Source organism: Fundulus heteroclitus, unplaced genomic scaffold (genome assembly GCF_011125445.2).
Source record: "Fundulus heteroclitus isolate FHET01 unplaced genomic scaffold, MU-UCD_Fhet_4.1 scaffold_78, whole genome shotgun sequence".
Classification (NCBI taxonomy): Eukaryota; Metazoa; Chordata; class Actinopteri; order Cyprinodontiformes; family Fundulidae; genus Fundulus; species Fundulus heteroclitus.
In genome coordinates this window covers 1,423,612-1,450,490 of record NW_023397230.1, presented here as the reverse complement: position 1 = coordinate 1,450,490, position 26,879 = coordinate 1,423,612, and the positions used below count along the sequence as shown (strand labels likewise).

Here is a 26,879-nt window from a genome sequence, read left to right as displayed (position 1 = left end):
GAAAAAATATCTGACTCTGAGTCACTCAAATGCATTATAAAGAGGAAAAAAATATATATGTCACACCGGGCTATAAGTCGCATTTATTTAGAAATTTATTTCACACAGTCAAGACTAAAAACTGACATTTTATCTGGTAAGGCAACTTATTCAGTTACACAGCTGCATCCACAATCGGCTGAATAATTTGAAACATACCTGGGAGGTTGAATGGCTTAAATTAGCAATTGTAATTGTAAACCGCCTGGACAACAGACCTGTAAGCTAGCGCTAGCTGCTATTAGCTTCACAGACAGCCCGATATCAGGGTTCTGTCTCGGTGTAGTCTCAACCTTTCGAGCTGCACCACGCAACACTCTGCTGCATGAATGCATACTGAAACAGCAAACCATGTGTTCTGTCTTTGTTGTCTATAAGTTAATGTTAAAAATTAATTTTCAAAAGATTTTTAAGTGGTACAGGAGCAGAATTTAGTTTTGACAAGCCTAGAGCGCCATCTTGCAGCTATAGATGGTAATGTTTACTACTTGGTTCAGGTTGGTCAGTGTAATTTACCATTTAAAATTGATATATAAGTCGCACCAGACTATGAAACTGAAAAAAGTGCGACTTATAGTGCGACACATTCTGCCACCCCTTTAGCAGGTAAGATCTTAAAGGAAACGAGAAATGAGTAACGGGTCCTCATTGTTTCATCTCTTATTCTATAGAACAACATTTATTATTTGTGAAATCTTTATTTCACAAATAATAGTCAGCAGGGTTTCATCCCTGCTGACTGTTTGGTGGTGGAGCCTGAGTGACGAGCAGAGCCAATTCTTCCAAGGCGGATCGAATGAGTGACAGGCCGTGCGGGAGGGGAGGGTTATTTCTGCTAAAATGTTGAAATTTGAGGTTTTTCATTGTTGTGTGAAAAGGAAGTCTCCCAGTGATGCAGGAAACGGAACAGCTACCGTGGTCCAAAAATGAAAGATTCCCAGGGCCTGTTCCCCGCGTCCCCAGCCCCAGCAGGAGTCAAAACATCTCCAGCTTTAGAAACCAGGGACACTGTATTTTATTTTTATTCTTTTTTTTTTTTTTTTTTTTCCCCTCCCTGAACGGGTCGAGGAAGTGAAGCGAGAGCTGCGTCTCTTCCTCAGGACCCGCCTTGGAGTGTTCTCCGGATTCTGACCTGATGTTTAGCTTAGCTGTAACGTCATCAGGCCTTTCGCTATGAGAGGACAGGCAGCTGGTAGTGGGGCAAAGGGCAGTCTGGAGACACGAAGCAGACCTGCAGCGTGTGTGTCATCCTTTGTTTTTGGCCCTATCAGACCTGCATAGACACACGCTCGTCTGCTTGTTTCTGTCTTAACCTGCATTTAGTCACATTTGCGGCTGTTTTTTAATGATCCTTACTGATTGGGCAGTGTTGTATTTAAACAGTGTGTCGCAGTAATACTTCAGTCTGCCCTGATGCTTCTGTGTGTCTGATTAGCGCTACATTTGTCCGCGGAAATCTCCCCTCGTCTCCTTGTTTGTGAAGTTCATTTTTAAAGCTCTAGTGTGAATTTTAATGGTCATCTTCATTTTTATTTAGATCAATAGTTCTTGTGCGCGTTGGTGTTGCTGCACAAGTATGCAAGCGTTTGTCTTTTAAAGCCTTTCCACCTCTTCTCCGCTCTGTCAATAAACCCACCCTCAGCTCTCAGCACCCAGCTGCCCACTACTGAACACCATTTATTTATTCACTGGGGTAGCCCCGCCACTCTCTCTCCCTCTTTTTTTCCCCCTCTGGGTTTTTTTTCCTCCCTTCATTCCGTTTTTTCAAATTCCCTCTCTGGCATGAAGCTCTTCATGCTAAGTGATGGTTCCTGCCCCCCTCTTGCTCTCCTCTCCACTGCAGTCATTTTTGGCATAAAAACGTGTTATTTTTTCAGACAAATGAGACATTTTACATTCATATTTACCCCCCTCTCCCACCCCCCGCCCGGTCAAAGGGCTTTAAATGTCCCAAAACCACCAAACTGCGCTGTTAATGGCTGTCGTTGGGCGACTTGATCCAGGCCGGGGCGAGGTCAGGCCCTCCTAGTGTGGGAACAGTCACTGGTGGGTTCAATAGCAGCATCTGTGAGTGGAGAACCAGTGAGGTTATCTCACATCTAGCAGTAAAGCAGAGACTGTTTGTTGTTTTACCTTCAGTTCCTGAAGTTAAAAATGTCCACATTTTTGGTGAAGTGCCCCACCGCAGTCTAGAGAGCAGATTCCTTTTTTAAGATTCCTGCGCTTCACGTTTTTATGACGTTTTTAATTTTAGTTGCTTTGCCGTTGAAGCTATGACTTGTCTTCCAGCGATCCACCAGAGGCTGGAATCGGATGGCACAGAGAAGGTGGAGGGATCGATGACCCAGCGCCTGGAAAACATCCTAAACCGTAAGTTTTAAGCCAATATAACAAAACGGGCCATTATTTTATAAAAATTTTATCAGGTAGATGGTTTTTAGTTCTGGTCTTCTTGTGAATTTTTAAGTTATGTTTTAGTCTTTCTCTAAAACATGTCTGCCTCATAATGAATATGAAAGAGTAGGGCATTTGTCATTGTCACAAAATTACTGTACACAATCTCCTTGTCGCAAAGAGCTGCTGTTCAGTACGGCACCGAACGTTTTAGGAGGTTTCCAGGATGTTCTGGAGAAGTCATTAGAAAAGTAGAACTAAGTAGTTTTTAGCCAAAACAGCTACTGTAGCCAGACAGAAGTTTTTTAATAAACCTATGCTGTAGGGATGGAAACCATTTTTTTCCAGTAGCTGGATAGATTATTCACTGGCCGTCTACATTTGCAATAAACCCAAAGCAGAGAGACATTTACACTGTTTAGATATATGTTGTTTTATTTATCTCAACCTGAGCATCATCTTATCATTCGCCAACATCATCGCATTAACTTATTTTCTCAGTATTGTGCAGAACTACTGCCTGCATACATACACTATATTGCCAAAAGTATTCGCTCACCCATCCAAATAATGGAAATCAGGTCTTTGTATCGCTTCCATGGCCACGGCTGTATAAACCTGAGCACCTAGGCATGCAGATTGTTTCTACAAACATTTGTAAAAGAGTGGGTCGCTCTCAGGGGCTCAGTAGATTTCAAGGTGGGTCTGTGATAGGATGCCACCTGTGGAACACGCCCAGCTGTGAGATTTCCTCACTCCTAATATTCCACATTTAGCCGTCAGCGGTGTTATAATGAAGTGGAAATGATTGAGAACAACAGCAACTCAGCCACAAAGCAGTAGGCCACATAAACCGATGGAGCAGGGGCAGCGGAGTCCATCGCTACTGACCTCCAAACCTTGTGGCCTTCACATTAGTTTAAGAACAGCATATAGAGAGCTTCATGGAATGAGTTTCCATGGCAGAGCCACTGGACTCTAGAGCAGCGGAGGCATGTTCTCTGGAGTGATGAGTTGCACTTCTCAGTCTGGTTATTTGATAAATGAATCTGGATTTGATGGCTGCCAGGAGAACGGTACATGTCTGACTGTATTGTGCCAAGTGTAAAGTTTAGTGGGGGGAGGATTCTGGTGTGGGGTTGTTTTTCAGGATATGGGCTCAGCCCCTTAGTTCGAGTGAAAGGAACTCAGAATGCTTCAGCATGCCAAGAGATCTTGGACAACTCTGTGCTCCCAGCTTTGTGGGATCAGTTTGGAGATGTCCCCTTCCTCTTCCAACATAACCGTGCACCAGTGCTCAAAGCAAGTTCCAGAGAGACATGGTTGAGAGAGCTTGGTGTGAATGACCTTGACTGGTCTGCACCTCTACACGACAGAACACCTTTGGGATGAATTAGAGCAAAGACTGCAAGCCAGGTCTTGCCATCCAACATGTCTTACCTCAAAAATACGCTTCTGGAAGAATGGTCATAAATTCCCATAAGCTCTCCAGAACCTTGTGGAAAGGCTTCCCAGAAGAGTTGAAGCTGTTAGCTGCAAAGCGTGGACCAACGTCATATTGAGCCCTTATGCATGAAGAATGAGAGGTCCCTTAAGATCATATAAGTCATGGCTGGTGAGCGAATACTTTTGACGATATGAGATAAGATAAGATAGACTTTATTGATCTCACAGTGTCACATCGGCTCAATGATCAAAAGAAGGTGCCAAAAGGAGGAAAAGGTGCATGAGGTATATACAGTGCGTCCACATATATACAGTGAATCGAGAAAAAAAGAAATAAAGCAGAGATTTATGATGACTTATATAGTGTGTGTGTATATATATATATATATATATATATATATATATATATATATATATATATATATATATATATATATATATATCTATATATATATATCTTTCCTATGCTGAACATAATAGATTAGATATATAGAGTACCTACTAATCATCTTTATTTGTCATTGCAACGTACATTGCAATGAAATTTGTCCTCTCCATTTAACTCATCCCTTTGGGAGCCTCTGGGGAACATTCAGGGGCAAAGGGTCTAGCTGAGAGACCCAGAGTGGCAGTCTGCGGGATTAGAACCGGGGAACTTGGAGCCACCCCAGGATGCAAACACCCTGCTCTAAACCCCTAGGTCACCGCTCTCCTCTCTGTGATAGAATAGATTAGACAAAGGGCGCAAAAATGGCAGAAAAAAAAGAAGGAAAAGGAAAGTATGTAATTTTAAGTGAAACCTGTGCTGGAACCTGGACATCTGCGTGTTCACTCAGCGCCCTGCTGGTCTTCCTCGCCTTAATAAGCGGATCCCTCATCAAACCCCGCGTCCCGCCCTTGTAGGTCATACATGATAATGAGGCCACTCTAATGGGAGGTCAATAAGCTGGTCCTTTTCCCCAAGTGAAGAGTAAATAAACCTCTTAGCCGGACGTATCTTTCATCCCTACGAACCCGGACGTTAAGGCCCATGGCGGAACAGGCCTAGAGCTCCGTTCATCCCCTCCCCACACACAAACGCTATGCATCAAAAGCACAGCATCAGTCAGCCAATCACAAAACAGCCTTGTTAATAAGTGAGACTGCTGAGTGAAAAATGTTCGATATTACTCCTTGCTCACCCTTTTACTGTTTTTCCTTCAGGGATTATGTTGGGGGTGGGGGTGGGGGGGTTGTTTTGATTAGGAGAACTTTGTTTTTTTTCTATCTGACGGCCCAGCAGAGGCCACCCACGAAGCCCCTTAGTTCTGCTTTAGTCTCACCAAGTATGCTAAGAGATAGTTGTCACTTTCTTCTGAGCAGTTTAGTTCCTGCTCCTATTCCTCTTTTTATGTCAAATAACATCCCGAGCAAGAGGAAAACCAGAGAGCGGGACTATGAGGGAAATGTGGTGTTTAACATTTATTTATACAGTATCCCAGTTTCTCATTTTCTCCCACCTCCTTCACTCTCGCTCCGTCTTTTTTTTTTTTTTTTTTTTTCTTTCACAGGAGCGAGCGATACCGCAGATACTCTCTTCCAGGAGGTCCTGGGACGGAAAGACAAGGCCGACTCCACACGCAACGCGCTCAACGTGCTGCAGCGGTTCAAGTTTCTCTTCAACCTGCCGCTCAACATAGAACGTAACATTCAGAAGGTACTTTACGCGAACATGAGAAATCCCGGCATGTAAACAGAAAGTGCCAAATGCAAAATCAAAGCCATCTGGTCTTTGCTTTAACGCCAGCATGTTGATGGTCCGAGTCCTCAGCAAACCTAAAGAATAGAGGAAAACGTAATCCGGTTTGACCTCTTTACAACACAGTGTAAAGTAGTTAGAAGGAATGCCTTTATGAAAACAACACTCCATTATATGTTACTATCCAGGATATTTATTTGTAGAACTATAGAAATAAAAAGCCTGCAACACTGGCTTTTTTCATCTTAAGATTTTGTTCTAAGTGTTTTTGTTGGGACTGGATCTCGCTTCTTGAAGACCTTCGATTCAGATCGAGACAGCTGCTGGTTTTGAGGTTCTGCAGTTACTGAGCAAGCCACAAAAACCCTTAAAACTAACGAAGAACATGGACGGTCTTTGCTAGCTCTTGCCTCTAGTCTTCAAGAACGCATTAAAAAAAACAAACAGACATTGGGCTCCTGGTGGATCGCGAGAATTCCCGGGAGGTTTTGAACATGCAAAATACTTCCGCAGCAAATCTCGTTGTGGTTTAATGGGAAGGTTGCAGAATATCGGCGTCTGGTGTGGGGTGTGAGGGAGCAAACCCATTAAGTGAGGCCCTGTGTGCACCGTCATGGCCTTATTGCCAAGAATCTGAGCCAGGGCTGAACTACAGAGGTTTCATTCAAGATTCAAGAGTATCTGTCTGCCCAGCGATATACGAGTACGCACAGGGTTGAAATAACGTTCTCCGAAGAAAATTGACATTTAACCTGACAAAAAAAATTGTGAAAATGTCCTAGTGTGTAAAATAGGAACGATTACACAATAAAGATGCTAAGAAAGATACAATCCTTTATATTTGGGAAAACTTCGCAATTCTGCTAGAGCTATTTTATGCTATTACATAGCAGGGCAAGTAGTTGAACAAAAATAGCATATTATTACAATTATTATGATCAACATTTTAATTTATTAGTTGGAATAAACGTTTTGAAAAGTAATCGTCAAATTTAATCCGGTGCTATGAACCAGTTGACGCGATAGTGGACAAGTGATAAAGTGATCTGCTCATACTTCTAGGTGTAAATTATGATGAAATAATGATGTAGAATCCTAAAGTAGAAGGCGTGGAGATTTGTCAGTGCATAATACTTTCTTATGCCATTCTCCATTTTCACAGTTATACTATTATCTTTGCTGCTGTTTTGCCAAATGGGGAATTGACGCAAGGCAGTAAAGTTGACATATATATATTTTTTTTAAAGAGGGGCGGAAATGTCCACTACTTATTGGTTTTGCCCTAATTAAGGAAGTTAAAATATTGTATTTATATATTGTAATTAATAATTTGTTTTGCTCTTTACGGGAAAGATCCCTGCACCTTCAAAAAAGGTTGCTGTGATATCAAAAGTAGGATGGAGTATTTTTTGGTATCGAATGAAAGTTTTTAGCATCCTGTCAACTGTAGTTGTAGCTCTGGTCAAGTATGACTAAATAATCTTTTTAGTCAAATTCAGGGCTTGTAATTTTGCAGAAACTTTTAAGCTTTCATTTCATAAAACAAATGGGTAAATGGAAGGTGAAATGGTTTTTAGTGGAATTATTTTTTATACCAAGCAGACTAATCATTAAATGTCTTGGGCACTTGTATTTTTGTCTTTAATTTGTTCTGCATTAGGTATTTGTGTGTTTATTGTTTCCGGTGGTGTCTGTCGTAGAGAAATAAAAGCCTCCTGATCTGTTCTGTGCATTTATATCCTCTACTCTTGTTTTAAAATTGTGCCTGAAAGTGTTTGAACATTTCCTTATTTTTCTTGAGTCCACATTTATTTAAAAAAAAAAAAAAAAACACTGCTAAGTAAGATGCATATTTCAACTCTTTTTCTTACAGTTTAGCTTTGCTTTGGCTCCATCTGTCCTCAGTTAGTCTTTAGTATTTGTTTTGAGGTCCAGCTTGGGTGACTTTCAGCCAGAGGGTGGAGCTAGAGAGGCTTTAATACACAGTGGGTGTCATGATTGATGAGTTAATTGGGGGGACAAAATATTGTTGCATTATTAACTTTTCTTTTTTTTTCTTCCAGGGAGATTACGATGTTGTGATCAATGACTACGAGAAGGCCAAATCTCTCTTTGGGAATACTGAAGTTGCAGTTTTCAAAAAAGGTAAATTTTATGTTTTGGGGTTTTCACCTCAACTAGTAAATCATACAAAGACAACAATGTTAAAAAAAAACCTGCTTTGGCTTTTGGCTCCAGTTTACGCCGAGGTTGAGACGAGAATCGAAGCTCTGAGAAATCTCCTGTTGGAAAAACTGCTGCAGACGCCGTCGACTCTTCACGACCAAAAGAGATACATCAGGTCTCGTTACAGTTCTCCAATCCGCTCTGGCTGCTCTGCATCATCTGTCTTTCTCTGTCTCCCTCAACCCTTTGATTTCTTTTTACACAAAGGCTTTGCCCTCGTGCTTTGAACAGTCATCATTTTGCGTTCACCCACAAAATATCCAACACAAAGTCACGATAAATCTTTTTTATTTTGCTCTTGCTCTCATTTTGGTTTCTTTTATGTGTGTTTACCTCTGTTTACTAAAACTTCAACCTCCATCCACGTCCCTTTTTCTTTTGTTTTGCTTCTCACTTTCCTCCGTACATGAATCGTCTCGTCTTTCTTTCACGTGGCCCACTTGTTTTTGCTTCCATTTTTCTTCCCTCCTCCGCCTTTCTTTTCCTCCTCCCTTCCCTCCATCTATCCGTCCGTTCATACTTGCGGTCTGTGCCAATTTATTATTGTTAGTACCAACCTGTCAGGATCACAGAGACCAGCTCCCGACCACATGGTAACATCTTTCATCCCGGTGCATTAGGCCCAGCTCCTAACGCCCACTCAGCTCCTGTTTACCCTTCGTGTGGAGGGTGGGAGCTGGGTGCATTTCTTCGTGTGGGTCTAGCTCAAACTTTTGAAAAGATGCCACTTAATGAGAAACAAACGAGCAGCTGGTTTACTGGATGACGGCAGAAGAAACGAGGCCAAATCTCAGGGGCGGAATCATCTGACATCCCATAGGACGCTGGAGGGGCGTCCGGGAAATAAAAACTCCTTGGAGATGAATTAGGATTACTAGGGTTGACTGGAGTTCAGATGATCAAATGATACTCTAAATGCCTGATTTATCCTTGGATTTACAGAGAAGGCATTTTTTTTATTTTTTTTTTTTTTGCTTTTATTTTTTATTTATTTTACTGTCAGAGATAATGTTCCTCCTGAACTATTTTGGCTAAATGCGTATATAGGTCTTTGATGTTTGTTTTGATTTGGTTTTAGTAATTAATACCTTATTCTCATATGTATACTCTGACTTCATCAGTAAAAATAGTTCTTACTGTGGGATGCATATTTTACAGTGAGACAAAAACAGTTGCAAGCACAAAGTTTTTAATTTAGTTTTTACTAAGATTTGTTTAACAGACTTTTCTGCTTATTAAAGATCATAAAACAAGATGTTTTTTTAAAAAAAAAATCTGATCCAGTACTTGCTTTATCATACAGGAAGAAATATGTTAATGTTTCTACTCTTGTATTAAATATTTCCTAGGTTTTAAGGAGGGAACAAAAAGCAGAAGTAATTTTTTCTCTTTTTTCTACTTGGCATTTCTTTTCTAAATGCTGTAAAGTTTTTACTCTGAGTTATAATTTTCCAGGCTGGACTGCTTGCAGCTAAATTTACTAAATTTACTACTTTTGGATTTTCATTCTGTGAATCTGGGAAATCTACAAGAGAGAAATTATATCCAGTGACATCTTTAAAGATATTCCTAATTGCTTTTCCTCTAGTAAATATAAAAATGATATCAACTATAATTACATATTTATTTTTTTATTTGACATTACTTTTTTAATTAGCTTTTTTATTCAATTACTTAATCTAATGTAGCTATGGTGTATCCTCTCTATGCGTTGCTGCCAATGTCACACCTGAATTTCCCCATTGTGGGACAATAAAGATATTTCTATTCTATTTAACTTAGATATTAATTATTCTTTATTTATTGTGTTAATTTATTTTCACCCAAAATCAATAAAATAAATCAATATTTTGATTTATTTCTTATTTTATATCAAATGCATTCATTCAATTTTCCACATATTTATTTAGCTTGTATTGCATTTGTCCATTTGTTTATCTTATTATTATTATTTATTTTATATTCACCCAGAGCCAGAATGTTTATATGATAAAGAAAGCAGTTTAGTGATTTAAATTTGTTGTCCTTTTTCCCCCACGCCGTGGCACAACATCCCTCATTACATTGCAGCATCATAGTGTTTTTTTTAGATCTGCATTTGTTTGCATTATTTAATTTGTCTAGTCCATAATGCTTATTTTTCTAGACCAATAACCTATTTTCCAAGCATCACGGAAAAAGACAGCTATTCTAAATGCTGCTGATGCTTTTACTTAAAGAAAATGTTTTATTTCCCACCCACTGTCTAGATTTATGTTTAAAATGTCTGTAGGTCAAACTCGTTTTTTGTGCATAAACTTGGTGAATAAAGCTGCTTCTGATAGATGTGAAATTATTCTTGCTTGGACATTGAGATGTGATCAAGTTAAATCCCCAGATTTTCTTTCTATGTTCCATCTGCCACTAGGGGTGCTAAACTTTCAATTTCTTTTCCTGTTGTTGAGATATTCTGCTGTACCTTCTGGTCCAACAAGACCAATGGGGGTTGTAACACTCAATTTCAACAATTTATTTCAAAGCATGAGGTATACATGCTCAAAGACACTACAAAGTTAATAGATCACCACTTTTCTTAACAATTTAAATAAACTTAAATCTTATTTTACAATAGGATTTGTCATCTATATGAGTTTCTTTGCTCTGATCTTGGAAACATGCTGGTGGAAATTTGTAGATTTGGAGGATTTGAGCAGATTTTTGTTTCGCTTACATTGCATAGAGATAGAGTAACCCAAAAAAGCAGCTTGGATAATCTTCAGTCATTTTTATTTTATGTTACCTATTTGTCACCTCTGTGTTTTTGCACACTCTAGGTACCTTTCAGACCTGCATGCTCCAGGGGATCCAGCCTGGCAGTGTATCTACGCCCAGCACAATTGGATCCTGCAGCTCATGCAGAACTGCAGAGATGAGTTCATCAGCGGCAAAAGAGGTGACCAACAGCATACATTATTAGTCTTGGCCTCCTATTTTACATTTTTAATAATGTCCTTTTGAGCCTGGACGTAGCCGAGGGAAGCGAAATCCAGCTGCGTCTCCGTCACACCAGCCCTCTGCCCACATTCCCGCTTCGTCACCACCCTCCCAGGCCTGTTCTGTTCATGGCTCGCGTGTTTATTTTTTCACGAGCATACGAATAAGATGAAAGCGATGCAGGGCTGGCTTCGGCTTTGGGTTTCAGGGCCTGACATGTTGCCGCACACACAAACGCTCTCCTTCTGCCTCACACACGGCTTCACAGATGGATTGGAACAATTAACCCCAATTAAGCTGTTCTTCTGTTAAAATCATCCGTCAGAAAAATGGGGATGTGAAACCGTCCGCTCAGGAAGACGAGCGATTCTCCGACCACACTTCAGACACAAACATGCAGGAAAACGCTGCTAGAGAGGGGGCTGCTTCACATTGTACAGCTGGAACGTAAACATGTCTAATGCTAAGGGTAACAGCGATTTCCGGGAGTCTGACTTGATGGATCTGGGGCTTGGCTTATTTTCTGCTTATTCACTTCAAGTGTCATGGAATTCCAAAATTCACATGCAAACTAAAAATTATAGTTTTTTTTAAAAGTCCATTGAAACAAATATACAGGAATGGCATTTATAGTTCTTATATGTACATATAATCATTCTGAGACTGTAGGCAAACCTCCCAAGAATAATTAAAACATTTTGTTTGTCTCTTCATTTAAGGCGATTGGACTAAAATAAAGAGCTGCTGATCTGAGGAATCTGCCATCGAGCTTATTTTGATGCACTAACTGTAGTTTTGCTCTTATGGACCGAAAACAACTTAGACTTAAATTTCAAAAAGATAATCTAAAAGCAGACAGGCATTTTTTTTCTGTCTGACTCATACCTGATGAGGTTCAGAGGCAACTTGATAGTTTAGACATGAATCTTTAAGGTTTTTATTTTTTGTAGGTTTTAAAGCAAGAGGAAAATGCTTGGTTATTTAGAAAAAGGAAACGTGTGTGTTTGTAACCAGCTGATCCAGCAGCACGCACACAGCAGACAAAAGATTCCTGCACTCAGGAGAAAAAGGAATCCCTTTCCATATGAAGTAGCCAAGATTTTTCCCTCAATAGTTTTTTTTTTTTAATTACAGCAGAGGGTTCCAGTTAAAAATACATTTTAATAGTTGCCAGAGTGAACTCTGTTCAGTTCGGGTTGGGGGGGCTCTTCAATTAAAGGAGTTATAAGCAAAATCTCAATATTTTAGAAAGAACTAAAAAATAATGATGTGAAAAACAAAAGGTAATATTTCAGATGAACTATGGCGTTGTTCTCCAGTCTCTTGTTTACACGCTACTGCACAAACATGTGCGCACGTGCATGTACGTGCATGTGAACAGCTGCCACTCAGGGCTTGGCCCGTCCCTGCCCTAAAATACCACCGTCAGAGCAGCGCAGCTTTGGAGCAACATGGCGGAGAGCACAACAGCAGATCAAAATGTTCTCTTGCTAACGGCATTATAAAGTTTTGAGTTACTTACTTCTCCGCTAGAAATGTTCCTCCAAAAGGTGATGCTGTCTTGCTGTGCTTTTAATTCTATACAGATATGTGCAAAGAGGGTGACTCGTGAGAAGGGAAAGGTCTACAGACAGTGCTCAAGCACCACCTAGTGGTGAAATATCCCTTATTGCCCCTTTAAAGAAATTTACAGAAATTATTGTTATTAACATAGCAACCTACCTCTTTTTATCTTGTTATTTTCCTATAAGTTTTTATATTTTATCTATTTTGTCTCAGCATCTTTTTGCTTGTATTTTAGCTTGTGAAGCACTTTCTGCAACATATGGATCGTGGAAAACTGCTTGATTGATTGATTGATTAACCCCACTGAGGAAAAGTGTTAGTCTGAACATGTTCCTTTACAGCTTTGATTTGTATGAATCACATTTGCGTGGAGTGTGATTTTTTATTTATGCTTTCCACATTTGAAATTCTGGATAAAGGTTGTTTTTTGTGCTTTCTTGAAGCATTTTAAGATTTTAGTCTTGATTTTAATTTCTTTGAATTTCATAAAGTTGCAGAGAACCAATATTCAAAGAGTTTAGACAAGCCTCTCCTCTGCTCAGTCCCCCCCCCCCCCCCCCCCCCCCCACACACACACACTCACACACACCTGGTTGCTGTTTACCGTCTCAACTGTGAGAAGCCTCCTGAAACGTCTCCCCACCCAGCCAGCGCTTGAACGGCCATCATCACCTAACCACATCCACCTCTTTCCCCTGACCCCACTCTTCCTCCCCGCCTTGCTCACCTTGCCACATTCCCCCTTCTGAGGGGTGCCTCCACCATCCCCTCTACTGGCTGCTTCCTCTTCCGCCTTGAATCACGTTCAATCACACATGGCAGGGATCATTATTTGTCTTTGATGGGTTAGTTGTATCTGCAATAGCTGAAAATCTCCCCCCCTCCCCCATCTCCTGTGCTTCTGAGTCAAGATTAAGAGACCAAGGGCCATGCTGCCGTTTGTGTCGCTCCATTAATCGCTCATTTAGTTGTTCTAAATGCGAAATGGAGCCATCCATCTTTATCAAACCATAAACGGGAAAATCGTTCTTGTGAAAAAGCAGAGCAGCAAAATGACTAAACGCTTCCAGCTAACCCCCATTTCTTCCGCCTGATTCAAGTTGGCCCAAACCGTTTATGAACCAAACTGCTCAAATAACACTTTTACCAACATTGATACAGTCAGCGGGATATTTTATGTAGGTACGTTGTTGGTCTTTTAGAAAATTGGTTGAACATTTTTTTTTAGCAAGACATTTAGAAGTGAGACATGGAGTTGAAATTTTCCCTTTTTGTCAACATTGCATCAGGACAAAAAACTCCATATTTATACCTTTGAATTTATTCACCTTTTTGCATGGGGCAACCAGTATCTTTTACTTGGATTTTATGTGAAAAACTACCACAAACAATGCATAATTGTGATGTGGATAAAAACGTGTGCTTAGGTTTCACACTTTTTTTCACAAGAGTTGTGTGCGTTACTATAGGATTGTAGGATTGTTCTGTATTTAGTTCCATGCATTTTCCCATCAGCTTCACCCAATTCCAACCAATTCCTCGTCCCTGCGGATTAAAAACATTCCCACATAATAATGTGGCTCCTTCCAGGTGGTGTGTTCATGGTGCGTTTAGGGCCATGTCTGCTCCAGCCACCGTTCATAAAGGCAGAATTTGTGCAGTGCAAAATTATTACCCGTCATGGCAATTTCTTGGATATCTGCAGCTTCCCCAGAGTTGCTGTCTTGACAGATTCTGGGAATAATGCCAGAATATCATGTCTTGGTTTCACAATTGTGTCGTATTCTTTCCTTTTTTGTCTTATTCATTTTGGGGTATCAAGGTAATACAAATGCATATCACAGTCTGATTTTCATGTGTTGAAAAAAATACATGCTATACCATATGATTTCCTTCCCATTTAAAACTATGCACTTATTTGTGTTGGCCAATAAGATACATTCAGGTTTATGTAAAGTTTTTTTATTTTTTTTAAATGCGGAAACGCAAGTTTTGACCTTTAAATTTTGAGAAGTGGCCACATATTATTGCCATGCAAACACAGATTCAATCCTGCAGACTTCCACCTGTGATCAACAGCTGCTCTCATCCCTTGAAGAAGACAGGAAAACCTAAAAGGCGCACTCTGTTTTGCTCCATATAGGCTGAGTGTGGATGTGTGAGAGAGAGAGAGAGAGAGAGATGTTTACAGGTAGTCTGACTCAAATGAGAATTTCCTTACATTTTCTAGGCTGCTGTGTTGTGTGCACGGCCATCTAAACCACATTTGCTGCTCTGTTTGGGGGATTTCTCAATGCTTTGTAGCACACTGCATTCAGCCTATGAGTCACTGGTGCACTTTTCTCTGAGTGTGTGTGTGTGTCAGACACATGTTTTGGAAATGTGGCCATCCGTCTCCCTTCGTTTAGACAAACTCCATGTAGGCGTTCTGCAGCGTTTGCACGAACCTCTCTCCCGAGTTTCATTTTCACTGCAGCAGATTTTGCTCCATTCTTGGCTCCGCCGCTGTTTCACTTTCATTCCTGTTTGGTAACTTTCACCCCTCCCGCTGTTACTTTTAAGCTTTGGTCCAGATTAATTTCCCCAAAGTTATGTCACTAAACGGGATAGGTCCTGCGCGGCTGCAAAAGCCGCATCGCGCGGTGCAGTTGCACGGCTCGCTGTTGCCATCTTGTGGATGTGTTCTGTTGGCTGCAAGCGGGGGAAACGGCGTGGATGGCTCAAACCCACTTCACCCCTTGCACTTGCAAAGCCCCCGTCCCTGAAAAAAAAGAACGTGGACATTGTCCAAGCTGTGGGTCTGGATCAGAACATAAATAAAGACAAGCCAAGGAAGGCTTGTTTGGTGTGAAAACCTGCTCAGCTTATTGAGGAATGTGGAATTAGGAATATGGCTTATTTGATTATTTGATATCTGAAGCATGTGTTTTTTTATCCTCTCTGTGTCCGTCAGTGGGTGTCGGCGCTCTGGATCTGGAGGGGGATACCCGTCTGGCGGCGCTCGGCAGGCTCGGCCACTCGGCGTCTCTGAAAAGAGGGGGCAGTCTGCGCTCGGTGCGACCCAGCAGTGAGTGCAAAATCACCCGCAGACACGGTGCCGCGGAGGGGCTTCCCTGCCGCTGCGCTGATGTTTACGCGTAACACTTTCTGTCATGTACCATGCTTAGGGGAATCTCCTCTTATCAGCCCGTACAGTAAGACCACAAGCAAACAAAAAAAAAACAAAAAAAAAATGTGTTTCTTCCAGGAAGGTATTTGTTGTGCAATTACCCACACATCATGACACAGCTTTGAGTTTGTGTGATAAAAGCTTTTCTTTCTTGCAGCGTGGCGTTCTGAAACCCCACAGCAGGTGCAGTTCGTGGAGAAGCTCTCAGACGTTGTGATCGGTCAGCTGCCAAACTTCTGGAAGCTGTGGATCTCCTACGTAAATGGAAGTCTTTTTAGCGAGGTAAACACTTCAGAAGCATCTAGAGGGAGAAGGAACATTGGTACCACTTTACAATAAGGCTCCCTTTGTAGATGCTTATAAATGGTTTGTAGATGTTATTAACTAATCTGTAAACACTTTATAACTCCTTAATAACTGCATTAATAAAGGGCTAAAAAGAGACAAAAAAGAGACAAAACTGACCGGTTTCTTGCCAAAAAGTGAGCCAAATCTATATTTGGCTAAAGCATTTCAAATTCTATAAATTTTATCTAGAGTTGCTTTACTAAATATTTCAGTGTAAAGTACAACCTTGTAAGCTCAATAAGCATTTGAAAACGTAATTCTGTACCATGTAATATTCTACTTTGTGCCATGGTGTATACTTAACAATAAGGCTCCCTTTGATAATTGTGGATGTTTATAAAGCAGGGATAATCTGGACTGTTTTAGTCCTTGGAATCAAAACTAAATATCGTAATGGGTCAACATGGTAATTGGCAGGCCAGACCTGAAAGAAAACCAGAAATTGGTATTGGCCAGGAAAAGTGTTTTCCGTGCAACTCTTGTTGCATTAGCTGCAGAATTAAAAACAGCAGATTTGCTTCTCTTTCAGCAAACACATTCTTTTTTTAAAACTGCTGAAACTGAACTTTTTTTTTTTTAAGATTTAATATTGATTCGAAATCATGAGAATGTGTGGTTTTAAAAAAAGTCAATAAACATCCTTTTAACGCTGTGGCTCTAAACCAGAGTCAATTTCAGAACCAGGTTTCACTATGGTTGTCGTCTCGTGTCTTCTATAGTATTTTTACCATCTTTGCACATTTATAAAATCAAACTTCTATCCATGCATCTAATCGTCCTGCTAAGTCCACGTCTTTGATATGGGGGACCCGGGTTCGAATCCCAAAAGCAGCAGGAAGGGCATCCGCCGTAAAAACTTTGTCAAGTTGGTGCAAGGTGTAATGACTTGTTATGGAGACCCCTGACCCTGCTGAAGGCTGGCTTCCCCACAGGATGATTCTGCCACCACCATGTTTTGGGGTGGGGATGTTGTGTTTAGGTTGTTGTGTGGTAGTATTCTTCAGCTACACACAGGGATTTTCCTCCAAGGCACACAATGAATTTACTCCCTTCTAATCCGGGTAGGCTTTGTGGTCCTCCAGTGGCAACGGGATGATGTTGCTGGGGATACGTGTCTGTTGATGGACATGTCATTTTTTGATGAGTTTCCAGGAACAATAATGTTACCAGAAATTTTTTTTTTCCTCGTTCCAAACCTCAAAGGGTGTTTACCAAAACTAAACCAGAAAAGGCTCAGTGATGTCATCGAAAACACTGTAAACTGTTCCAGATGCTAAATCGTGTAAAACAATATATTTTTTCCCGGCTGGCGAAATAAACTGGAAAGTTATCCTCTCTGCGTCCGTCAGTGGGTACCGCTGTTTAAAAGAAGAAAATGTTACACTAACTTAATAGACTTCATCTACCTAAGAAAATGTTAAGTGTTTTTCAAACTAGATTTTTTTTTTCTCCCCTGCAGACTGGAGAGAAATCTGGCCATGTGGAAAAGTCCAAGAAGAATGCCAGACAGCGACAGAATGACTTTAAGGTACGAAGCTCTTAGTTTACTTAGAATTCAGCCCTTTTTGTAAATCACGTGAGGTTTGTTTTGTTTTTTAACATGTTTTCTTTGGTTTATTTTACTTTCTTATAGAAAATGATTGAGGAGCTGACAAACAGGCTTGTGAAGCTGATTCGCGGCGCTCTCCTCCCCACCACTCTGCCACAAGGAGAGCTTAATGTTTATGGAGGCTGGGAGGACAAGACGGAGCTAACCGGAGCCTGGTTCACTCAGATCATCCACACTGTCAGGTTCTCACCCTGAGTTTTCTGCCTCGGTCACGGTTGGGACTTCCTCTGTGCCACGTTATTAATGTCACGCTGTCGGTTTGTCTAATCTCTCATGCAGGGGTTGCCACGAGGCGCTGTCCACTCTGGAAATCCCAAACGATTTGCTGCAGGTGATCCAGGATCTGCTGCTGGAGCTGAGAGTCCATTGCGTGATGGTGACTCTGCTCCATACGGCAGAAGGTGAGACAGGCTCCACTGGGTTGGAAGCTGTGGAAAATGACTGGAGAAGTGTTCCCCTTTAAACCGTCTTCATCTGATCGTGTCAGCTTCATGTCTGAGAGAGGACACAGTTTCCATCTTTTTTTTTTTTTTTTTTATTAAACTTTGCAGCAACACTGCACACGTTTCTGATCATGCAATTTGGTGCAACACTTACAGCAGCTGCAGTCCACAAGTGCCCTTTACTTTAACCCCTGAAGTAATTTTGACAGTGTTATTTATTTATTTATTTAGGGAAAATGCATTTATCGCACAATGAAATGTATGCACAGTCAGATAATATAACTGTGGAGGAAAAAAACAGCACGGCACATTCCCACAGCTATTATTGTAAAACAAAATAAGAATGGCATCCTCTTCTATCAATGGAAAAGTGGATTTTGGTGAGGATGAATGCATTTTTTTTAAGAATAATTTATTTGAATTCACTTCATGTTTTCGGACCCAATGTGAAAAAATGGCTGCTTTTTCTCTCTTGTTTTGGGATTTATCAGTTTGGATGTGATTATCGCATACGTTGAGATTTTACACCTGGTTTCAGATGGTGTATTCAAGTTTATTTTGGTGTGTTTGCAGTGCAGAGGAGGTAATAAAGTCGGCTCTGATGTAAAACAATAGGATGAAAATGTGTAAAAGCACTTCCTTCCCACTGTTGGGTATGGCAGGGGATCTGTGATGCTGCAGGCCTGTTTGTTTTCCAAAGGGAACACGGTCAGAGTGCCAGACACATAATGAAGCTTATAGATTATTAATAGAAATCTGTTAGCATCCACCAATAAACTGAAATAGTGTTATCGTTGGATCCATCAGCAGGATAATTATGCCGAACATGTAAGCATAAAAATGGCTCAACAGACCTCCTCCTTCCATTGTCAGTCTCCAGACCAAAATCCTAAAGAAAACTGTATTATATTGCATTAGGAATCTTTGCAAAGTTTTCATACACCTTGAGAAGTTATTTCATAAACGCATACTTTACTGCAACAATTTACATACAAAAACACAAGGCAGAAATTAAATAAAGAAGTCACTTAAAACTGAAGCAAATTACCTGTCTGTTCATGGATGTAAAGCAGTAACAGAAATATTTTGTAAAAGAGAATAAATATAATTTAAAGAAACTCAAATTGCTTTATGTGCATGCATGAAATATGTAATCAGACGCATGGGTGTGTTTTCTAGTTAGACAGATGTAACTCGCTGGCCTAACTTAGCTGTTCAATTTTGACTCTGCCGCAATCCAAGAACTCTGCGGTACTTATGTTCTAGATAAATACCCTGAATTTCCTGCATTGATTATTTGGTGGTCAGGATGCATTTACCTCCTGCAACCTCCAGGGTTATAATGGAGAAAGTGTTATGAGACCAAAACCAGACATGTTCAGTTTCACTTGTGGTTAGGTATGGTCATTTTGAGAAGAGTGACTGGCTTTCGCTGAACTCCCTACACTCGTGTCCCACCGCTCGCACACACCACCAAACAAACTGTGGTCGTGTGCAGAAAGTTGGATTTTTCTTGACATTGTGTGGTTTCTCTTCAGAAACACTGAATTCTCTGTTTTTATTATCACCCTGTATTAATAAGGGATTCATGTTTGGTAAATTATTTATTGTGACTTCCGTATTGTTTCTTCCCCGTTTAGATGTGAAGAGGCTTGCCGGGAAGGAAGATTGGGTTGTAGATAACGAGGGAATCACCAGTCTGGTAAGAATGTGTTACTACACCAAGCAGTTCCCGGGCTAACAGAACTAAAAGATTTAGACAGTCTTTACTTTTTTAACATCAGTTTAACCCTATATTTTATTAGTGCATAATATCTAATAGAATCTAATCTGATCTAAATGTGATTTAATTTAATTTAGTAGCTTTGAATTGAATCAAATAATGTAATTGCCAAACTGTACATAGGACATTAACCGTACAAATAATTAAGACATTAAAATGTGGCAGAAAAATCAAAGCAAGTTTCATAGGAAGATTTCTCTATTTTTCTTAAAATAAATTAAAATTGTTCCAGAGGAACCAACATGAATAGTTTCAGATCCTGCTGCAGATGGTTCCAAGTTGACGAGGCAGAGCAAGAAAATGCTATTTTTTTTCCCAGTTCTGACTGTTGTATCGAAGAGCTTAAAGTCCTGAGAACAAAGTCAATGGCTGGACTGTCTAAAGTGACATAAGGCGGGACCAATCCAAGAACAGCTTTATAGATAAAAATGTAACAATGTTTGAATCTACGGATTAAAAACTATGGCCAGTAAACCTAAAAATATAAAGTGCAGTAATGAGTGAGAGATTCATACCCTATTATGAACCGTAATGCTCCCTGATAGACATCCAACATATAGTATCAGGTGGCAGGTGTGTATATGTTGTCCTCATCACAGTAATCTAACAGAGTCAGGAAGGTCATTAAGACAAGCTGTTTGAAAAGCAAGAGCTATGTCTGAAGAAAAAAAACAAGTTTGATCCTTAACTTCTTTCCAATATGTCACTTAAATGAAAGCTTGCAGCTCTGAAGCCAACATCTGTGTTTTATAACAAAGCTGAAGACATCAGCAGTGGTCTTAGCACTGCCAAAACGGATCTACAAATAAGTAAAATATTCTTAAAGTTAGCGTATTTATGTTTGATTTGAGCATGTAAATAAGATCATCTGCCAATGGAATGAGTATTTTGACCCCTAATATAAGATAAGACATACTGCACTTGAAATAAGATGATGGAGATGAATTGTTCCTGTTTTAAGTCCAAAAATCTTATTCCATTGGCAAATCATCTTATTTACCTGCTCAAATCAAGGACAAATACACTAATTTTTAGAACATTTTACTTATTTCTAGTTCTGTTTTTGCAGTGAGAGAAGTGGTAGATGCTGCAAATTGATCTGTGTTCAGTGTTTTACATAGAGAAATGTTATTCACAGGTTCCCAGAAAATACACCCCGACATCAGACCATGCAATGCAAATTGTAGAAAACCGAAAAGCTCAGACTCTACATGCCTCAGTTAGCATATTAAATGTCAAAGTTCGTTTAGTTAGTAGTGTAAAATGACCATGCCGTAAGTACTGTTTAGTACTTTCAGTGGAAATGACTCTTTAGTTTTGAAAGTAAAGTGCACCCTCAGCCTGAATTTTATATTCATTATTCTTCACCCCATGTTCCTAAGTTCTTCTCACATGTTTTGTCTTTGACGCTTTTTCCAGCCTTCCAAGTTTGAACACTGCATGATCCAAATGCTGCAGTCGCTGAAAGAGCCGCTGGAAATCAAACCAGGAGAAATCAATGTAGGTTTTGACTGCAGTTAAAGTGAGTTTTGAAATCCCCCAAAGGTCTGTCATGTCATTTAATCCTGTGAAAACCCATCTAATTGACCTAGAGCTATATTTTAGGAGGAAACAGAAAATCAAACAAGTACTGCTTAACCAAACAAACTAAACTGAAAGTGATTTAATTACATCAAGCCTTGCTGTGTTTCCTCTTTGTCTTTCAGGTGCTGCAGTTAGAACAGGTCCAGGACAAGGCAACAGAGCTCAGCGTGAGCATCATGAAGGTAAAGTGGGTTTAAAAACACACATTTACTTTTATTAGACTCATTTCCTGTATGATTTGAGACAGATTTCTAAACATGAGCAGGAGATGACTGTTTGCAGTTTGGGTAAAACATTTTATCCTTTTTTTCTTTACACCCCTCCACAGTTGTGCATTAACATGAATCCTAGACATTGTTTTTTGTTTCTCAAAATATTTTCACTCAAGATATTGAGTGAAAAAAAACACCAGAAAAAAAACCACCAGAAAAAGAAAAAAAAATCCCAGTCCAGCCAACACAAAGGAAACTTCCTTATAACACACACAGCAGGGACGGTAATCTTTTAATAAAATGATACAAATTTAAAACTTAAAAAAAATATGACACCTTGTAATATTGACCTTTCTACCAGCCAAGATGGACGTGTCGCAATGATCCTACAGCAACATTTAAAGACAATGTTGACCAATTCCAGCAAACCAAGTGAAATAGACAAATAAAAATGACACAAAGACAAAAAAGGCATCAAACCCCAACTTTCCTCTATTTTGTTTTTCCAATGTACAAATCTATTATTTTTTTATGACCAGAACAAATTAAAGGGAACTTATCATGCTTTTAAATCCTTCCTTTCCACATTGAGATCATCCAGTTTTGGTGGTTTTGGTCTGAATTCCTTCTTATTGTTGCTCCACTGTCACTTTTTTACTCCAGTTCAACTCGAGGTGCAACTCGTTTTGGTGCTGTCTCTTTAAATGCAAACGAGGCACTTCTCACGATGTAATGAATTGTGTGGGTTCATACACTCAACATCTGAACATTTATCCTTATGCACTTGTCACTTCCGCATCCTTCAGCTTAGACTACAAAATTGCAGCAAAAAAAAAAAAAAAAAAATGTCAAAGTCACTACATACGTAAGCAAGAACTCCATGACCTTGTTTGCCGGCTCTGCAGCAAAAACTGTGACATAATTGTTCAAATAAACATAATATAGAACAGAGAAAACTGAACGGCTTGAAGAACATGACCCACGGAGAATATGAAGTTAACTACGCAGCACCTGGACAGACAAAATTAAAATCTTCTGCACTCCTAGAGACTCCAAATACACAACCACATGTATTTAAGGGCTAAAAAAAATGGATATTGCATCATGTTTACTTTAAACGATTACATCTGTTACAGCTGGCCATGTTTTCATTCACCATAACTTATAAGACTGGATATCAAAGCTTTGATGTTTGTGGAAGTGACGTGGATCTCCATGTGTTCACCTTAGGTTTTTATAAACTGTTTGGAGCAGCTGAGCACGAAGGCCGACGAAGACTTTTATGTATCTCAGTAAGTACTTTTAAGATTTTTTTTACCGTGTTTTTTTCTACTCTCTGTTTATTGTGGTCGCCTCTGAAAAAGAAACGTCTCCTGTGTTGATGCAGCAACATTTCAGTGGACCTGTCCTCTCCAGATCGCTATTCCAGCATCCAGGAGGGATTCACTCCAACATCCGTAAGCGCAGCTTCGTTATTCTTTCCATTGGGTTTCTAATAGCCTGAAATCCTACAGCCAGCCTGCGCCATGGCAGCGTCACCCGAGCGTGGGATCTCGCTCTAACACAACTAGACAAACACACATCTCAGTCACTGGAACCACAAAAATCTTATCAGGCTGTTTCCTGGTTGTGGACAAGCAGCAGATACGTCCTTGTTTCCTGTAACTTGGTTGAGTTGTTGGTGGTGGTAGTGGGGTGGGGGGTTAAAATGCAGGGGAGGAGGATGGGAGGAAGAGCAGGGTACGGGGTGCTTCTGGTAAAGGGAAATGGAGCAAGGTGCAGGAGGGGTTTCCCCACCCCGAATGTGAGTAGCGGGAGTTTGGCAGCTGAGCTGTATAGTGGATGACCAGAGTGAAGACTGATTTCACTCATATTTTTATCTTTGTTCTTATTTTTTTGACTTTGTAACGTGCCTCGAGATGACATGTGCTGTGAATTGGCGCTTTATAAATAAAATTGAATTGCATTTGACCAACGAAACGACCAACTAAAAATCCTGTAGGGGTGTAAATCTGACAACCATTATATCAGGTTTCTGTAGCCCACTGAAGTCTCTTGTCTCTGCTGACTTGAAGCATGAAAAGCAAAAGTGTTGCGAGTGACGCCTGGTTTTGTGGTTGGCGCAACATAAGCTAATCACTCAGTCATCGCTCTATTTCTAAGAGCTAGCCTTGGTTATTTAGGGTGTTTGTATCTGCATGTGGGCTTTTTTTTTTTGGAGGCCATTGAGTTTACATCAATCTAAAGATATGCCAGTTCCAGTAGGACAGGACATAATTCAGATTAATCCCAGACAAGCACTCCCATAATATTAAAAAACAAGTATAATTCAATGTATCCCAATCCGAATATGTCTCACTGGTGTAGGGGGAACTTAAATGACTAGGTATACGTACAGTGCCCTAGAATAGTATTCCCATGCCTTGAAATCTGGAACATTTTGTTACATTATAACTACAGCACATTTTAGAGAGAAAAACACCCAGCATAGCTGTGAAGTAGAAGAAAAAATATGCATTTTCCAATGTTTTTTTTTCCCCCCAAAGAAAATCTGTTAAATGTATGATGTGTATTTTTTTTTATTCAATACTTTTTAGAACCTGATCTTGCTGCTGTAACAGCTGCAGTTCTTTTGGGACATGTCTCTTCCAGCTGTGCACATCTGGAGACTAAAACACTTTTTCGCAAAGCAGCTCAAGCTCAGTCAGACTGACTTAGGAACCTCAACTTTTCTGTATTTTTTTTTTTTATTGAAATTAGTTCTGGACGTTGACAGTCTTAAGTCATTTGCAACCGTAAGAGATTTTTTTTTCCAGTGCTCCATTTTATTTATCTCCATCCATCTTCCAGTCCACGTTGACAATTTCACTGTCCCAGCTGAAGCATCCCTGCAACATGATGCTGCCACCACCATGTTTCCCCATGGGGGAGTTGTTTTCATGGTGATAAGCAGCGGTAATTTCCACCACACATAGTATTTTGCATGTAGGCCAAAAAGTTAAATTTTGGTCTCTTCTGACCAGAGCAACTTCTTTAACGTATGTCCGCTGCACCCTCTACATTGTGGTTAACTGCAAACAGGACTTATGTCTTTCTTTCTATAGTTTTCTTAATTTCCAACTCATTCACACAGGTCAGATTTGTGAAATTGACAACTTAATAGTTTTCCTATCAACAGATTCTCCCACCTGAGCTTTGTGTCTCTACAGCTCCTCCAGATACATTGCTTGATGAGGTTCTGTGTGACAGACTATTTTAATTCCTAGTTTAAAAGGCCTACATGATTATGTTTTAACTGTTCTTTGTCAGTTGTGTTGAGACTTGTAGCTCACAAATTGTATTTCTGTGCATTTCCATGTCTAAAATATGTATAAAAGTAGTAGCGATGATCTCCAGCTTCAACTGGAGTTTAAAAAGCGGAGGTTTATTTTATACGTCAGTTTGTCCAGTGACGAGAATGAAATCAGGAGAAGGAAGAGGCCAGGACAAACGTTGCCACCCAGAGGGGAAAAGAATCGATGAGCCCAGCCAAGCCTGTCTGTAAGATTCTGGTAGCATTCAGCCAGATAACACAGGCTACATTCACACTGCAGGGAAATGCGACCAAATTCCGATCTTTCATCCCCAAAATCTGTGCCACTTCCAAATGTGGTACTAATTTGAATACGCATCGGGTTTAACCATCTACACATCCACACACAATGGTAGCTGTTGGCGCTACACTAAAGACCATTCTGTGCTGCTTTGTTTCTCACCTTACTTCATCTTGCTATGATGTGTGTTATTGTTGTCGGATCTCATTGCTCAACGGTTTTCTAATAATAGCAAGGAGAGATGGCCGCCAGTATCCGTCCGTCCGTCCGTCCGTCCGTTTTCTTCCGCTTATCCGGGGTCGGGTCGCGGGGTAGCAGCTTCAGTAGGGAGGCCCAGACGTCTCTCCCCAGCCACTTGGGCCAGCTCCTCAGGAGGAATCCAAGGCGTTCCCAGGCCCCGGGAGACCTAGTCCCTCCAGCGTGTCCTGGGTCTTCCCCTGGGTCTCCTCCCGGTGGGACGTGCCCGGAACACCTCTCCAGGAGGCGTCCAGGAGGCATCCTGACCAGATGCCCGAGCCACCTCAACTGGCTCCTCTCGACGTGGAGGAGCAGCGGCTCTACTCTGAGTCCTCCCCGGATGACTGAGCTCCTCACCCTATCTCTAAGGGAGAGCCCAGACACACTACGGAGAAAAACTCATTTCAGCCGCTTGTATCCGGGATCTCGTTCTTTCGGTCACGACCCAAAGCTCGTGACCATAGATGAGGGTAGGAACGTAGATCGACCGGTAAATGAGAGCTTCGCCTTTTGGCTCAGCTCTCTCTTCACCACAACGGATCGGTACAAGCGCCCGCTTCACAGCAGACGCTGCACCAATCCGCCTGTCGATCTCCCGCTCCATCTTCCCCTCATTCGTGAACAAGACCCCAAGATACTTGAACTCCTCCACTAGGGGGCAGGACATCCTCCCCAACCCGGAGAAGGCACTCTACCCCTTTTCCGGTTCAAGACCATGGGTCTCGGATTTGGAGGCACGATTTTCATCCCGGCCGCTTCGCACTCTCGGCGCGAACCGCTCCAGTGAGAGCTGTAGATCAAGCCCTGATGAAGCCAATAGGACCACGTCATCCGCGAATAGCAGAGACGCAATCCTAAGGCCACCAAAGCAGATCCCCTCAACACCTTGGCTGCGCCTAGAAATTCTGTCCATAAAAGTTATGAACAGAATCGGTGACAAAGGGCAGCCTTGGCGGAGTCCAACTCTCACCGGAAACGAGTCCGACTTACTGCCGCAATGCGGACCAGACTCTGACACCGGTCGTACAGAGACCTGACAGCCCTTATTAAAGGGTCCGGTACTCCATACTCCCGGAGTACCCCCACAGGATCCCCCGGGGGACACGGTCGAATGCCTTCTCCAGATCCACAAAGCACATGTAGACTGGTTGGGCAAACTCCCATGCCCCCTCCAGAATCCTGCTGAGGGGGTAGAGCTGGTCCAGTGTTCCACACGGCCAGGACGAAAACCACACTGCTCTTCCTGAATCCGAGATTCGACTATCCGACGGACCCTCCTTTCCAGAACCCCTGAATAGACCTTACCAGGGAGGCTTAAGAGTGTGATTCCTCTGTAGTTGGAACACACCCTCCGGTCCCCCTTTTTAAATAGGGGGACCACCACCCCGTCTGCCAATCCAGGGGAACTGCCCCCGATGTCCACGCAATGCTGCAGAGCCGCGTAACCAACACAGCCCCACAACATCCAAGCCTTAAGGTACTCAGGGCGAATCTCATCACACCCCCGGAGCCTTGCCAG

At 41.1% G+C, this 26,879-nt stretch overlaps 1 protein-coding gene across 1 annotated transcript in view; it reads left to right on the top strand.

Moving 5' to 3' along the window:
* exoc2 (exocyst complex component 2) overlaps positions 1 to 26,879 on the top strand; it is a gene marked incomplete at its 5' end in the record, with an annotated part of 68,210 nt that overhangs the window by 11,822 nt on the left and 29,509 nt on the right. Inside the window, 6 exon segments of the mRNA XM_036134246.1 lie at positions 2,329 to 2,409; positions 5,430 to 5,575; positions 7,681 to 7,762; positions 7,856 to 7,958; positions 10,657 to 10,775; positions 26,449 to 26,466. Of these exon segments, the coding sequence (XP_035990139.1) occupies positions 2,329 to 2,409; positions 5,430 to 5,575; positions 7,681 to 7,762; positions 7,856 to 7,958; positions 10,657 to 10,775; positions 26,449 to 26,466 (549 nt within the window).